Below are 16,579 nucleotides of genomic sequence, written 5' to 3'. Positions count from 1 at the left end.
GAATGAAAATAAGTTTCTCATTTTGAGAAAAAAAGATTGAATCATGCAATGGGTATGGTGGGTATGGCATATAAAACAAGGATGCATTTTTCAGCCACCACCGATGACACCATTTTATCAACCATATTATCACTTGAATGTATTAACACAAAGACTAGAAGGATATGGGGAGGCTGAACAAAAGTAATTGTGTTTTAATTGTCTACCATCGAATCCATTCTTTTTATGTTAGGAAAGCAGAATTTATGCTGTAGCCAAATCTGGCTTAAGGATGTCTGAAGCTTTCACCATGGAATCTCTTAACAAAAGTAAGTGGTTTAGTTGTTCATTGTCTCATGAACAAAAATTCTCTTCTTACAATTACTGGTAAGAAAGGACCAAATGTCCCATGTTCCTCTAAGATACTAAGATTCAATTACCTGCTATGTAAAACCTTGAAAATCATTGTTTGTCTTTCCATTGCCTTCTATTACTTTGCCTCTTGACTTTGTGCTGAATTTGTACTTTGTTCACACCAGATTTCTTTCCAGTTCATTTTGAAGATTCTGTACCAAATATCAGGGTGAAAGATTGTACTTTCAGTTTAAAAAGGGTTAATGGTCATGATTACAATTTATGTATTGTAAATTTCAAAAACCTATAATCTCACATCCAGAAGAATCAGGAGTTAGTTCAATTTTTATAGCTGAGCTATACAGTGCAAAAAATTACATCAGAATTTGGTAAATTGAGGGGGTGTAACTTAGGAAGGTCATTTATACAATGTGTTGCTTTTTTAGGTGCTGTTTCATTAACTCCATACTCCATATCTGGATTATACACATCTCTGATATATAAGAACATGACCACTCCTGTCTACACCACTTTGAAAGGGGTAACTGCATTACTGTTTAAAGGACATGTTTAAATACCATTATGCTTCACATCCAAAAACTTGCTTTTTCACATTTGAGGCTACCATGCCAAATGTGTCATAAGATCATGGTTAGAGGTTATAGAACCCCAGAAGTAATGGAAATGTCAAATAGCTGGGAAAAAAAACAAAACCACTGCTCCTTATAAAATGTTACCAGCCCAGGTCAGTCTTTCTCAGGTCCCTTGCTGATTTTTTCCAAAGACTTGTTAATTATTAAACAGAGCCACATGGTGTTCAATGTCATAATTAAAAGCGTGTGTGTGTATATAGAAATGTCTTTGTGTCAGTGCCAAAACTGTTTTTATTCAGATAGCCAGCAGTAACTAATCACAGCATTTTTTTTTCTGGCAGCTTTTTGTGATTGGAAAGACCCATCTCTTAAGTTTGCCTCAGTTTTCTGTTTCAAAGTGTGGGGGTGGTTGAGGATACAGAGGACAGAGGGAATTCAGTTTTATGTTGATATTTGTGTGCCAAAACTCACAGCCCAAGCAAAAACAGCTTTGAATGTTACAAAGCCAACAGAGCTCTGCCACAGTATGAAGGAAACGACTGATACTTTTTACGCAAGATGATACCAAAGAATGTTGTGTTAATTTCTGCAGAAAGCAACTCAAATAAGCAACAGCCCATTTATAGATGAGTCGTCAGGATCTGAGGAAGAAGACAGCTCTCGGTCCAGCTCAAGGACTTCTGAGTCCGATTCTCGAAGCAGAAGTGGACCGAATAGTCCTCGGGCTATGAAACGAGGTAGGCAAAAAACAGAAGAAGAATGAACTCCTGAGGAGCTTGGAAAACTGAACAGTTTGCTTTATCTTCTTAGAAATTGATTTCTTAGTTAAATTGCATGGACATCTCAAATCGAGGCTTCTATCTAAGCTATCAAAGCCTAGATCTATTCAAGCAGGAGAAAAGACAGTTGTGTGTGGCTTTCTTTTTATTGCTGTTATTGAAGATGGATGTTTAAGGCATTAGTCTAACTGTTGTCATGAGGGAAAAGTGACTTTTACATTTAAAGGAAGAAACTCCATTTTACTTGTGCTCTGTCACACAAATTATTCCCTATAACCTTTAACTGCATGTACATAAAATGACCTAGAAGAAAGTAACTGCTAGCAGCAAAAAAATACATACTCTTTTTATAAAAAAAAGTAATAGTTTAACATGATTAGAAAGCAGGTGTGAAAGTTCCCCCAACAGAGTATTTGGTTCTCATCTCATCTCATGCAGTGGTGGACTTCTTTCCTTTTTATAGTGACTGTTTTATGCAAAGATGTAGTTAAAACACTTGATTCAAGTAATGTTCTTTTTTCAGAGGTAAATCTCACAGCAGTACATAACCATGTGTTTTCCATCTGCGAAATGAAAATAACATGCTTCACTACATGGCGAGATACAATGCTTCTTCATTAGGTGACAGTATCACTGTTAACTCCCTGAGAAGGTTTCTTCACTGGGTATATCAAAGGAGTTTACAATCTAACATCCTAGTACTTACATCCTCCGTTATGTATTGCTTAGCAATGCAAAATAGCATTATTTGGTTGTTCCTGTTACATATGTTAAAATCCCAGTGAGCTAGAGTTGCACTCACATCACCCTTGAGCAGGCAAAAACAGCTGCTGATTTGCTAGGAGTGTTTCAGTGCCAGCCAGACATGCCATCGAGGCTGTTTCATTTCCCAGGTCTGCCTGCTGCTCTCCAAGGAACGAACAACCTTCTTTGACCTTCAAAGCTCTCTCAGCCAGCTTTCTTAGGGCCAGGACATGCAACCTTCCCTGCCTGGGTCTTGTCCTTCACTGGATTTCTCCTGCAACTCTTGTTTTTTATGTAATGCCAACTGAAAAGACCAAAGTGCTTGTCTGTGGTGGTCCCATTTCCAGTGCAGTAGTTACAGTTCTGCCACGCTAATGTGATAAGGACCCATAGTTCCTGCGTATGCACCTCATCATGTTTGCACGATAGGAAAGGTAAATCAGCTAATTTCATAGCTGATTTCACCCACAGTTTACATCACTACTGTAAAATTGAGCCATTCCCTTTGTCTGTACTTCCTTCTTCAAAACTAGCCCTTGCATTACTTCATGCATGGAAAGTTTTCTTAACCACAAAACACATATATACGTATGAGATCACATTGTTTAAAAATCTAGGCAGTCGCAGATTTGTCTAGGAGCATAATTAGCTTGCTGCAAGATCTTACATGAAAAGAGAACAACGGACCTGAAAGCCCAGGTGGCTTGCCAAAACAATAAATGAGAAAAGCATTTCTTTAAATCAAATCAGCTAATAAGTTTGGAAATCAATGAAACAAAGGAAACATGACATCTTCATTTCAGTCTTGGAGAGTAACCTTTCAGAACAGAACACTGGTCAGAAAGTAAAACTTTACAAAAGGACATGTTTGAAAATCGTTATTTCTATGATGAATTTAGAGCAGTTTGAATTTTTATTGCTCATTCACTAGAATTTAAAACAGGGTGCATTTTTTTCTAGGAGCAAAGCTAATAAACTTTTTTAAAAATCCTGAAATCTGAAATTCAGACTTTCAAAAGATCTCCATATAAAAAATAATACTAATTGCAAAACAAAGACGGTAACCTACAACTTCAACATAAAGCAGATGTTGAGCCTAGCTTTTTAGTACCTATGCACATGCATTGGAAATCTAGAGACTAGAGAAAATGACAGAAAGAGGAAGGAGCAAGTTACTTAGTTTAATTAAAGATCCTATATTTGTTTTGTACAGAATAAATGCGATATAGGGCACTGACTTCCTCCTCTAAAAAAGGTGTAGTAATATAACAGAAGGTCATAATATATAGAAGACAATTACTTCTTGTTTCATTCATAAGTAAACAATTAATTATGAAGAAAATGGGATTCTAGCTATTAGCATTGTACTAATAGTTAGATATGCTGATATTTTTATAAAAAATGCTCGGTTCCTAATGGATTTACGCAGATACTTGTGTTTGCCTGTATATCCTACTCAGATATTCTTTCTGCATGGATGTTCTGACCTCATTTGGTTGTTACATAATAAATAAAAATACAGAGAAACATCTCTCTTTTAACTCAGGTGTGTCTCTGTCTTCTATGACCTCAGAAAGTGACTATGCTATTCCTCCTGATGCATATTCAGTAGATACAGACTATTCAGAGCCGGAGCAGAAACTTCCTAAAACCTCTTCCTCATCTACTGATAATGGAAAAAATGTAAGTACTGAAGTTCTTTAAAGAAGAAGTGTACCTGTGTTGCTGTGTGTGTATTTGTGTTCAAAGAATACTACCAAATTTCTGTATTCAGTCTTGCCAACTCACAGACTGCCTTATGAGTACAAATAGCAAAATATATCAGCAATAAAGTAACCATATAAGACTGCAATAATTGAAACAAGGTGGAGGATAATTCTGAGCTTTCTGTATAGTTCATGGAAGTAGGTAGACAACTCCCTAAGACAATTCAAAGCACTTAAGTTTCTTTCTTGGAACCAGATCTGGTATCAGATTGCATAAAAATACTAAAATCAGCTTAAAATTATTATTTGAATATTCAAAAAAAATAGGAAGGCTTTCCACTGAAGGAGCTGGAGGCATCAGTAGAAATCTGTGCTCAGTAATTTGTTTCTGTAGCTTCCTCATACTGGGAAAATGACTTGAGGCAAACTAGAGAAATCCTAAGCAAAACAGCATAGTAGGATCAGACAAAGAAGCCAAACCATTATAGGGTATTGGTCTGTCTCTGTGAGCTTTTTAATGGTCTGCGTTAGTAGTGTCTTGGCATAAAAGTGGATTGAATGACTGATGACAAAAATAATTTCTTTTAAGCTTTCTTCACAGAGCAAAACTGTGAACTCTGTTCTACCGGTGTACACAATGAACGTATGTCTTTGCAGAACTCTAAATTACACTGTTATATCTGTTCTGTAGGTCAGGCCCTAAAGTTTGGGAAACATGATGTATTTAGATCATATTAATTTTGTTCTTTTTTAAATATAAATAATTAGAGTAAAATCAGGAATCATTATGTTCTTCATTCCTTTGTATAGTTCTGGGCAAATCACTTACTCTCCTTCATGTACTATAACTGTAAGTAGGGATATTAATTAGTTATCACACATGCATGGCATTTGTCTCAGTGCTTGTAAAAATGCTGTCCTTGGAAGAAAAATCTCATAAAATTTTGTAATTGTTATTTAGCATGCTTATAAGTCATTCAAATGTCTGTGTGCGTGGTGTAATTATACAATATCTCTGGGGCATATAGGTATATTGGTGTACTTAACTACTTCTTACATAACTTCTAAATAATCAGGAACCTTTGGAAAAATCTGGATATCTGTTAAAAATGGGTGGTAAAGTGAAGACCTGGAAACGACGATGGTTTGTGCTTAAAGGAGGCGAATTACTATACTACAAATCTCCAGTAAGTACATATAGCTATTTGCTGTTTAGTATTAGATTCTTTTTCTACTGAGAATTTAGGGCTGCTGGAATGAAAATAAATGTATTCCTGGTGTTTGAGCTGTAAGAGGACTCAGTTCCTCAACAGGCATACAAGGTACTCAATGTGTAAATAGGAAGTATTTATCAAGATTAATGCTTAAATGAGTTCTATGATTATTTATTACCATTTGTTGATGGATTTAAAATACTCTGTTCCATTCTTTCTATACAGAGTGATGTAATTCGAAAACCTCAAGGTCAAATTGAGTTAAATGCATCTAGCCACATTGAAAGGGGTGATGGAAAACAAACAATTCAGGTGCCTGCTTTTCTCTCTCTGTTTTTCGGTGGGTCTTTATTTCCTGCATCGCCAAAACATCCCAGTCACTGTTGGATTGGAAGTCCAATGTGGTCTTGGAATTAGTCAGTGCCCTTTGCTTGAAACCAAAGGGTCATTTCAACAATAAAAATGAGGGGTAGAAAGGCCTAAACATAGTCTTGTCTGTGTTGCTACAAAGGTCAGATTATAGCAATATGAGACAGATACAAAAAAAGAGAGTAGTCTTGGGACTAGACATTAGGGTTGAGTGAAGTTGTTTGAAATAAGATAAATTAGGTTTTATCGATTCTGCTGTACTAGAATCTTTCAGAAGGAGTCTCAGAAACTGTGGTTCTGTCTGGTCTGCTTGGCCATTGAACATTTTGTTAATGCACAATTATTTGGGATAAATAAACCCCCCCAAAGTGTGAAACTACATTGGGTAGTGTATGTTAAAACCTTCAAATTGTGGGGTGGAATGTGTAATGTTCTTAAAGCTCAAAACTCTTCTGCCACTTCGTAGCTGACCACAGAAAAACGGACATACTACCTGACTGCAGATTCTCCAAACATCTTAGAAGAATGGATCAAAGTACTACAGAATGTTCTTAAAATACAGGCTGCTAGTCCGCTTTTTATACAGCCTGAAATCAAGCCAACCATGAAAGGGTTACTTACAAAGGTAGGAACACTTTTCTTCCCCCAAATGTGCCTTATTCCGTATTTATTAAGAATAATATCTAGATGAAAATGGTGCTACAATAAAATGCAAGCAAAACAGACATGTATTAGATTTCCCAGTACTTTTCAAAGTGAACAGTTGAGGAGGACTACCAACTAGCTTACTTTTCCAAAAAGCTTTTCTTCTGGTCATTTGAGATTTGCTTTGTTTTTTCTTTTCAGCTTTTTAATTCATTAAAAGTTGTTGAGTTCTCCATTTGCATTTAAGAGGTGTCCTGGTTTCTCATGGCACTTTGAGACATGCATAAGTTGCAGTAGCTAATTAATCTAATTTATTTCAATTGAGTGATCCCTTTTAAGTGTTATTCACTGGAACAGGTTATTTCAAGATAATAAGGATACTGTATAAAAGGATTTTTTCTCTTTCAGTTCTTTCATTTCCTTAGCTTTCATTACCTTAGGCCTGATCCAAAGCCAAGTGAAAACCTCATACTGTCTTTCCTGGGCTTTAGGTCTTTATCTGGACTTTAGATGCCCTAAACCTTATACCTTTAACAGAGTTATGCAGTTTTAATTATTTGTTTAGTATGTGGAAAGGAATTTGAACTAAGTCATTTATTCACAGAATCATCAAAGTCTAGAGATGGTGAAAGGTAGTCAGTATTTTTCTGACCATGCTTGTTCCTGATATTCTGTAATTTCAGGTGAAACATGGATACTCCAAAAGAGTATGGTGTACCCTAGTTGGAAAAATTCTGTATTACTTCCGTAACCAAGAAGATAAGGTAGGTCCCTTACTTGTTTCCTCAGTGAGGGAAGAATACATACTGGAGTGAACAGTCTTTGAAAACTAAGTTTTGGCTTTATTAAGATACAGGTTGGCCTGGGTAGTATAAACCCATTTTATATTGATAACCAGACATTTAGACTTAACAGATTCTTAACTTGGAAGGTTCCTATGTAATAGACAGCATTATGGGCACACCCGTAAGTCTACTTCTCCTATGGGACCTGATATGTATCCTGCATCTTCTTATCCTTAGCCAAAGTGAGTGTCGGCACTGATTTGCCGACAGTTCAGGACTCCCTTTCTGTCAGGCTTGAGACTCATTGGAAAAGATCTGGTTGCCATTTACTTCCAGAAGTTGACCCTTTTTAATATATGTTTGCAGTGGGCAGTGACTGCAAGATTCAAGAAACGACTGGGTTTTTTATCCCTTGATTGTCTTCCGAATCTTGTTCTTTGGTATGTCACTGTGCCTCCACAGTGCTACAGGAAAGGCAGAGAGGACTAGCAGGGTGCAGAGAGTTTGCTGCTCTGCAGATGCACGTCACATGGGGGGATCCTTTCCAATTCCCCATCAGAAAAGGAAAAGGAGCTCATGGTCTACAACTGATGAGATGGTTAGAAACGGAGATGGAAGAAGGCAGGAGAAAGGGAAGAGAAAATGATTTCTGAAACTTATGGAAATTACTTTTTAAGGAAGAAAAGAAAGAAATGGAGTTCAGTCAGCTTTAGGTTACCCTCACAACACCACCTAACTCTTTCACGTTGAGCCTGGTATTCAGTTCTCTACCTGCACTTCTGAATGTTGTCAGACCCTAGTATTTCCAGTATTTCCAGTATTTCCTAGTATTTCCAGTCATAATTACCTGCTGAGTCAGGACAAATTTACCTGCTGAGTCAGGACAAAAGACACCAGTCATAGTTTTGACTTGTCCTTTTGCTCCCAGGCCATTGTGTTTTGTCATCAAGAAACACATTTTCATGGAATTGGGTCAGGAACAAGATTTTGAGAAAGCCTACAAGAATTCTTTTGAATATCCCTGAGGTTATGAATATTTGATAAATGCCCTTATTACCTAGCTCTATCAGAATTACCTAGCTCTATCAGAAGGACTGCTGGCACTGACAAAAATGTTAACACTCCCCTGAGCCATTAAAACTCATAAGAGTTCAAAAAATACAGAAAATCTCCTTTGTTACTTCTGATCTATGCAAATATTCATACTGGACCCATTAGTTTGTAGTCTCTCTATAAAGCTAGTTGAAATACCCTTTGTTGTCTTTCCCTTTTTTTATCCATTTTTAAACATTCAGCTAAAGCTTATTTCTATATCAATAAGATGGCCGTAAACATCCATCAGAATATTTTATTTTAATTACTATTTAAAAGTAGTACAGAGCTAGGGAATCAAATGACTAGACTATTGACCTCTAGCTCATTTTACACTTAATTTAAGTTACATTTTTCTCCAGTGAAGAAATCTCTGTGTTTAAAGTACCTGAATTTACACACACTTACCTTTGAAGATACGTGGTTTTTAGCAAGCCCTTAGAAGCATCCAAGAAGTTTGCTGGTTCCTTATGAGTATATCCCTAACATTTGGAAAAAGTTTTGCTATCTCTCTTAAGGCAAAATTGGAACTAATTTACTAGCTTGCAACAGAATAAGCATTTAGCTTTTGTAAGCAGAATGTGTTTTTAAAATGCTATATATGAAAAGTTCCCCAGAGCTAGTTCATTTGTAATGTTCAACAATTGGCTAATTAAAAACATATTTGTTGTAGCTGAATGTGAGTGTGCATGAAAAAATTACACAATCTGCAGTAGTTAATACAGTAATGAAGTCCTTTTAAGTGGCCTTTCAAAATGGAATGCAAATAAAAAAATCAGCCAGTTGTATTTAAGTTAAACTTAGTGAAGAAATAGGTTGTGACTATTTTTATATGCCATGGCATCTTACGATTCTCAGAATCTACCTTGTTCAAAAAGTTAAATGCTTCAGAAGTGCCACAGAAAACACAGATCACACCATGCATCTTCAATCCCTACTAGGGAGTACACTGAAATATAGAGCCACCATTGTGTGATGTTTTCTTCAAATGATTATATTAACTGCCCACTTTATAAAATCACGATTCAAGAAAGCCACTTGAGATTGAGTCAGGCTTGGCAGCTACTCTCCACTATCAGGTTTTCATTTTTTAAACAGTTTTACTGAGAAGCTAAGAGTCAGCCTCATCTGCTTTTCACTGTTGTTAATATGTTAAGACCACTTACTTCAGGCTTGTACGAGAATATGGCACAGATAAGATGAGATTCTAGTTGCTCTGGAGCCCAACCATCATTTTGCCAAAGGGAAACATCTCTTTCTTTCTGCTGAATCTCTAAACATTACTAGACATCACAAACGATACAGAAACAATAGTCAAGGCTTCTCTACAACATTAAATACCAGACTCATTTGAACATCATGATGTATGAATGGCCAGAGGAAGAGCAGTGGTGCTATGGAAAGGGAGGGACCTTTACATAAAATAGCCAGAAAGGACTGTCAGCCTCTGTCAGTCCTTTCACCCAGTTATGAAGATGGATGTTTGTGTGGTTTCCTGTTGATAATGAGTATGAAATACTTCTAGGAAAACTTCCTTTTGAATGGCATTTCATACAAAATATTGCATGATAAATGATCATAACTATACATACAACTTAAGCCTCAAATATTTTGGTTTATCGGACTGGAGAATGAAACAAATTAATAAGGTCTGCTACACAAAACATTTACCTTTTGAATTTATAACATGAATGAAATAGATACTTCAACACTGCTGTCCTCTGAAATGACAAGACTATTATTAAGGCTCTAGTCTTGACCCAAGGAATTTTTACTTGGAAGCAGGTCTGGAAACTCTGAAAACTTACTTCTCTCACCCTAACAGACATTTATTACATTAATTAGATACAGAAGCAGACCTGGAAAAGAATTTTAAAAATTCTCGCTTTCAGACTTTAGCACATATCATTCACATATCATTCATTTGTCTGCAACAGCTCATTTATCTTGCATTACTTGGCAGAAGTGAAAATGAATAAATATAAATGAGTATTGACGGTAGTTTTATGTTTTGTTTTGGTTTGTTTCTGTTTGTAGAATAAGAAATATAACATTAGTATGCACTGAAATAAACATGTGCTCTCTGACTACTTCTGATATTTACTTTTAGTTTCCTCTTGGTCAAATCAAGCTTTTTGAGGCCAAGGTTGAAGAAGTTGATAGATCCTGTGACTCTGATGAAGATTATGAAGCTAGTGGCCGCAGTTTATTATCAACACATTACACTGTTGTTATCCACCCCAAAGATCAAGGACCAACTTACCTTCTTATAGGATCCAAGCATGAGAAGGTAATGAAAGGACTTTTTAATTGAGTTTCAGTAACATGTCTATGACTGTGGTGCTATGATATGAACATTTCCTAAAGATGACGGGAAAGGGGATCTGCAAGTCATGTGTCCTGTAGTTTGATGTAATAAACAAAGAGAAGTACCTATTTCATGAACATTGATCAGTCTGTGAACCAGTGCTGTCATTGATAATCCCTTTTGAAATAGCCAAAAATATTTAGGCTTGCCTACATAAGGTGGTGGTGTAGAATACTAAATATGCTGTAAATTGAGAATTTTTTCTCACATTGCAATAACTTGTAGACAGACCTCTAGCAGATCTTCCGGAGAGGTTCTGGTATACTGTTACCTGTTTTCATTGTTAGGAGTAACAGTAGGGAAGACTGACATAAGAGAAGTGAGAGATGTGGTTAAAAGCATTATTATTGCTTATTTGCTATTGCTATTATTGCTTACAGTATTATGTACTGACTAATCCTGTAGACCTCATTTTGCTTTTTGGCTTAACTCCTCAGTTTAGCAGGATCTGGCAGTGATAAAAAGGCACTTACATTAGCTTTCTGAAGAAGAAAAGAAGAACTCGCTGATAATTAGGCATGATTTCTGACGGTAAAAGGCTTCAGAAGAGAGCCCTGTCCAATTTTCCTTACTTAATACTTGCAACATAGAGTGGCCGTGAGTACAGGTGTGAAAGTGAAACAAAGGCCAACTCCTTTGTGCTTCAACAGGAGAGTATGGCAGTTGGTTTAAAGTTGAGAGCAAAATCTTCGTGAAAAAGCTACTTCCAACAAAGCTGAATCCTTCAAAACCAATTCAACTTCTGACTTAATTCCTTTAAAACTTGATGTTCAGTATATTTTAATGCTTTTAAAAGTCTGGTGGAATGAATGAGTTGCTGTGTATTTTTCTACTTTAGGACACATGGCTTTATCATCTGACGGTTGCTGCTGGAAGTACCAACGTAAATGTTGGGTCTGAGTTTGAACAACTTATTTGCAAATTACTAAATATGGAAGGTGATACCAGTAAGTTTCTGTTTGTTTCAACACACTAATATTGTCACACTTATCAGTTACATTGAGAAAATAATTATCCTAAGATTGTAAAAAAAAAAAAAAAAAAGTAATAAAAAATAGACAAATTGAAGTTTTAGGCATAATTCTAAAAGAGTTTTTAATAAATGCTTACATGCATTATGAGATTTTTTTGGTCTATACAAGGCAGGTCAGTTAACCTTTTTGTTAAGTTTACATTTGTGCTAACTTCCCAGCAGAGCTATCTGCTCTGTGAAACAGTATTACAGACACTAACATGCCTTGTAAAACACTCTGAACAAGCCTGATAGGGCTTTGAATCTCTTATCTAAAATACCATTAATAAAATCATTAACAAAACTATTCCTGTTCAATAAAAAATGCAACTACCAAGGCCTTGTTTCTATTACGTATTGAAATCAGTAGGAATGGAATTTGTACTTTAGGTCAAAATTTAGAACAGTATTTGTAGAACAGATGGTAATTATTTAGAAGATAACAGATACCCAATTTCCTCTCGATATATTGGGGGCTTTAGATGCAACTAGGTATAGAACTGCATTTCGAAATCCTGATCTCTTAGGTTACAGGAAAAAAGTGTTTCCTAAAAGAAGACCATAGACCTCGTATTTCAAAGTTTTCCTTAAAAAAATATTTTTATTTAATGGTTTTATTTAGTGAAGTTTCAGAATTCATGTTTCTGGTATAATCCATTTAGTTTGAGCAACTGTTCCAGTTCTGAATGCAAAAGTCTGTTCAGTGGGAAATACCCCTCAATCTGCCTGTGCTAGAAGCAAGATTCCAGCATCTTCGTAATTCATCTCTGGGGACAGTTCACCTTGATGTCACACCAATTCCCAAAACGGTGGCTATCCATCACATCCTGTGCTGCTGTGAATAGATGAAGTAGAAGCTGTAAAAGGAGAACAGCACATACTGTTGCCTTGTGCTTGCTGGATCCGCAAGAAGCTGGTTTTCAAATTCTGAATATTCAAGCAGAAGTCTCAGACAGACTCATTGACATTCTGTGCCAGCAAATTTAGGATTCATCTTGCAAACTCCTACTCATATAATTATTCTCGCGTAAAACCTCATAAAGAATCTGGTCCTGAGAAGTTTTATGATTTTATATAGTCTCACAGTTTGTAGCAAAAGCCAGCAGTCCTACAGACTCATTATCATGATTTGAGATAAGCTACTAGAACTTAGAAGCCAGGTTCCACTACCAACCTGAGGTGGAGCTGTGAATTTCAGCAGAAGGAAACTGATGTAGTATCTTAAAAGCTTCACCTCACTGAGACTCTTTCTTGGCCCCACTGTATAGATAAGCACAAAGAAGTCATAGATTGTGGGGAGAGGAAGATGACTGTAATTCAACAATTTATCTTCTTGAAATTGATATACTCAGTCCAGCTAGTCTAAGGCATATGCAGCAGTTCTGAATGAAGGAACTTTGCTTAAAAACAAAAACAAACAAGGAGTACACCCAGAAACACAATTTTTGCTCTGGTTTCTTAAGACAACAAAGTTCATTTGATTGCATTTTTCACGTGTCTGTCTCTGCCACCCACAGTAATTTTTGAACATTGGGCCACTAGTACAACTAATTGAAATTAATCAAAGATAGTTAAATTCTTACAAGTGTTGTGAAAAGAGGTACCCAGGTAGGCAAGTGATTCAACAAATGCTATAACTGTGGAAAATACTGCACTAGATCCTAAAGAATCCAGAAGATACTTACAAAATACATGATAGAGTATCCTTTTCTTGGGTTATAAATAATGATGAACCAGGCAAATTGAATTTATTCTAAATTTATGTTCTTTAAATGTGTTGTTATTTTCTTACAGACTCATCTAGTAATTCTGTTGAAATGGCCTGCCTGCCTCTTTTCAAGCACCTATGTCAGAACATCATGAAATAGTTCAGTCTACAGATGTGAAAAATATAGCAAGGAAGAATCCATGTTCTCAGAAATTGATAAGTGTTTTAGTAGATTCAGCTCTTCTTAACACACGGAGGAGTCTAGAACTATTAAGTATCAGAGTCTAGAAGAACAAAAAAGTAATCTGCAGAAAGATATTGTACTGACAAGAAAACAAAGATCATTTGTGAAAAGAATAAACACTTGATAGAATATACAGTTAGATTGGTATTTGCTTTCTTTCTGAGTCTATTTAATAAGGTTTTAGGAGACGTTCAGCTATTACAGATTCAGGACATATCTTCATGTTGAGTCACTATTTAATGAGGTGTTAAGGGGTTCTCGTGTTGAAGACAATGCCTTTTAAATTATAAATCTGATGCTTGCAGTCTTTTAAGATAAGAAAGCTTTTTTTTTAAAAAGCAAATAGAATTTAAGTTGATTGTTTGACATTTTGTTTCTCATTAAATGATGAGTAAAAAATTGAACTTGCTGTACTGAATTAATTGCAGAAAGCACATATTTTATCTGTTCAGCTTCTCAGATTTGGAGACATCCTACCCTTTGCCACAGCAAAGAAGGAATCGCTTCTCCTCTTACAACATTGCCATCAGAAGCTTTGCAAACTGAAGCAATTAAATTATTTAAGGTAAAACCACAGTAAATGCCTTTTTATCAACTGTCTAGCTTCAGCTTGTTTCTTGAAAATTTTTGTGTGCTGGTAAGACCTTGTATCTTTCCCACTGAAGGGCCAGAAAGGTGGCTGATACCTATGAGACAGAATGTGCTGCAATTCCATTAACCTTCTTTCTCCTCTCTCCTACCCTCACCCAGGTGAGCTGCTCTTGAGCATTAACTAATTGCCAGGATGTAAATAAAGTCTATTACAGAGACAAAATAGGTTCTTGCTGTTCTGTACACAGTGAAAGAAATTACAGTTTGGTAAGCATGGTGCTTGGATAAATGAGCATTCTCCACAGAGACTGCACAAGTCCAAAGACCAAATTCCCTACAGCATTAGCAGTCTTGAAAATTTGTATGTAAGGGTTAGGATCTAGAAAGGAATTCATGTCAAGTACCATATGTTCAGTTACAGCCACACTTCAAAGAAGTAGATCCACCTTAGTTCCAGCAGTACTGCAGCATGGAAATGTAAAAGGGAATGTACTTCCCTGACAAAAATGAATTGATATCTATTGGGCAATCACTTTCTGAAATACATTTCAGACCTATGTCAAACCACAGACACTTACCTAAAATAAATAAGAGATTACTTGTATGACTTTTATTAAAATGTTGTATAAATCAGTTTAAAAGTCAGGTAGGGAACTCATTTAGAAACAGGAAGTTATGTTTCAGATATTGCATTGGTGATAAAGATTATTTCTGTGCATCCACACATAGAATCACAGAATGGCTTGGGATGGAATGGAACTTAAAGATCACCTAGTTCCAACACCCCTGCCGTGGGCAGGGATGCCACCCGTGTGCCCCATCCAGCCTGGCCTTGAACACTTCCACATTTTAAGATAGATGAGAAAGATTAGGCTTCCATTCATATCTTCTGTTTTGCCTGTATACTTTGAAAATTCATCTTTAAGGAAGTGTTTTAACAAATGAATTTAGTTATCGTGACCAAGAGAACTATCATGTAGACTAAATAGAGTGAATGATGAGGAAGCTTTTTGCTAATACGGCATAACAAATGACTGACACCTGGCTTCCCTAAGACAGCAGCAGTGGTAGGAAAGTTTATATGTACCCACTTGTAAAAACACCAGGGAAAGCCAAGAAGTAGAACAAGTGGCTCTGAGTCATAGAATCATAGAATCTTGTTTTATAATCTGTGCATGTCCCACTGCATTGTGCTCACTCCTAGCATAAGTGTTCTGCACTGGCTTCCATTGCGAGTTGTCCACCTTGCATTTTAAAGACCTGCACGGGGTAAGCTGTGCACATTCAGCATGTCCATAAACTTCCCTAATGCCACAACTGTTGCAATTCCTGCTAGTGTTCCCTCCATTAGACACAGAGTGAAAAGGTTTTTTTTAAGAGGTGTATTTGTCTTAAGTCCCTCTATAGCTTTTCATCCATTCAGGTTCCTTTTCACCTCCCTTTCGCAGGTACTGACTGATTGTGACTTAAATTGTAGCACATTTTTGATACGCAGAACGTCTAAAAGATTTGTTGGAGCTTTTTGTATGTAAACTCAGTTGCTTATTATTTTATTTCTAGACCTGCCAGTTGTTTATAAATGCTGCAGTTGACTCTCCTGCCATTGACTACCACGTATCTTTGGCCCAGAGCGCTTTGCAGATCTGCCTCACGCATCCTGAACTTCAAAATGAGATCTGTTGCCAGCTCATTAAACAGACTAGACGTCGACATCCACAAAACCAGACAGGACCAATACAGGTAACCCGGTATTTGTTTTAATGGTACTTACTTCAACAGCCATGAAGGAACTGTTTAGAATGGCCAAGAGTCTCTGTACATCCATAGCTTCTGCTTACTTAAAAGCAGATAAGTTCTGAAATAACATCTTATTACTGCTGGGTCTTCCTGAAACAAAGCTGATGTTATCCTCCATCAAAGTACTCACATCAGATGACAGGGTATGTCTGTGCCTGTGCTCTTTTTAAAGGTTTGACATACAGTGGGCTATCGTCAAGTAAAGCATTAAGACATGATATGTGGAGCCTAATTCTCCTTTACTGCATCTTTCCTAAGATAGGTGCTGCATCAGGAACCTTGGTGGGCAAAAGCATATGACAGATGTCTCTGTAGCATAGGCGTGAAGAAAACCTGTAGCGCAATGCTGTGGAATTTCAGATATGCTTGGCTTTTCTGATAGATGTCACCTTTTACTTTCTTGTGCTGTTCTGCCTGCATCCTGCATGCTAGATTATGAATATATACTTAAAATTCTTCACCCTTGGCCACTGCCAGCGTTTCAGTGGTATCTAAACATACAACAAATCAATGAATTGAAATTATAAGGAAGGGCAATAGTTATAATCCATGTGGAACTAACAGAACTGGAATAACAGTGCACGTGATATAGTCATACC

The 16,579-nt window shown here is 36.5% G+C and overlaps 1 protein-coding gene across 9 annotated transcripts in view; it reads left to right on the top strand.

Annotated features, from left to right (window-relative positions):
• PLEKHH2 (pleckstrin homology, MyTH4 and FERM domain containing H2) overlaps positions 1-16,579 on the top strand; it is a 60,810-nt gene that overhangs the window by 26,544 nt on the left and 17,687 nt on the right. For 7 of the 9 annotated variants that reach the window (XR_014581681.1, XR_014581682.1, XR_014581683.1 and 4 more), the window contains 13 exons: positions 233-308; positions 780-874; positions 1,519-1,663; positions 3,996-4,132; positions 4,745-4,798; positions 5,232-5,342; positions 5,595-5,681; positions 6,205-6,363; positions 7,067-7,147; positions 10,371-10,550; positions 11,467-11,575; positions 14,045-14,157; positions 15,744-15,923. Coding sequence is in view for 6 of the 9 variants with exons in the window: in XM_083829109.1 (XP_083685235.1) it covers positions 233-308; positions 780-874; positions 1,519-1,663; positions 3,996-4,132; positions 4,745-4,798; positions 5,232-5,342; positions 5,595-5,681; positions 6,205-6,363; positions 7,067-7,147; positions 10,371-10,550; positions 11,467-11,575; positions 14,045-14,157; positions 15,744-15,923 (1,527 nt within the window). In the remaining 3 variants the exon portion in view is untranslated. The remainder of the gene's footprint in view (positions 1-232; positions 309-779; positions 875-1,518; positions 1,664-3,995; positions 4,133-4,744; positions 4,799-5,231; positions 5,343-5,594; positions 5,682-6,204; positions 6,364-7,066; positions 7,148-10,370; positions 10,551-11,466; positions 11,576-14,044; positions 14,158-15,743; positions 15,924-16,579) is intronic. The other 2 variants (XM_083829110.1, XM_083829108.1) reach the window with 1 other exon arrangement.

The sequence above is a fragment of the Anser anser genome, assembly GCF_964211835.1.
Source record: "Anser anser genome assembly, chromosome: 3".
Classification (NCBI taxonomy): domain Eukaryota; kingdom Metazoa; phylum Chordata; class Aves; order Anseriformes; family Anatidae; genus Anser; species Anser anser.
This window is presented reverse-complemented; position numbering and strand designations above follow the sequence as displayed.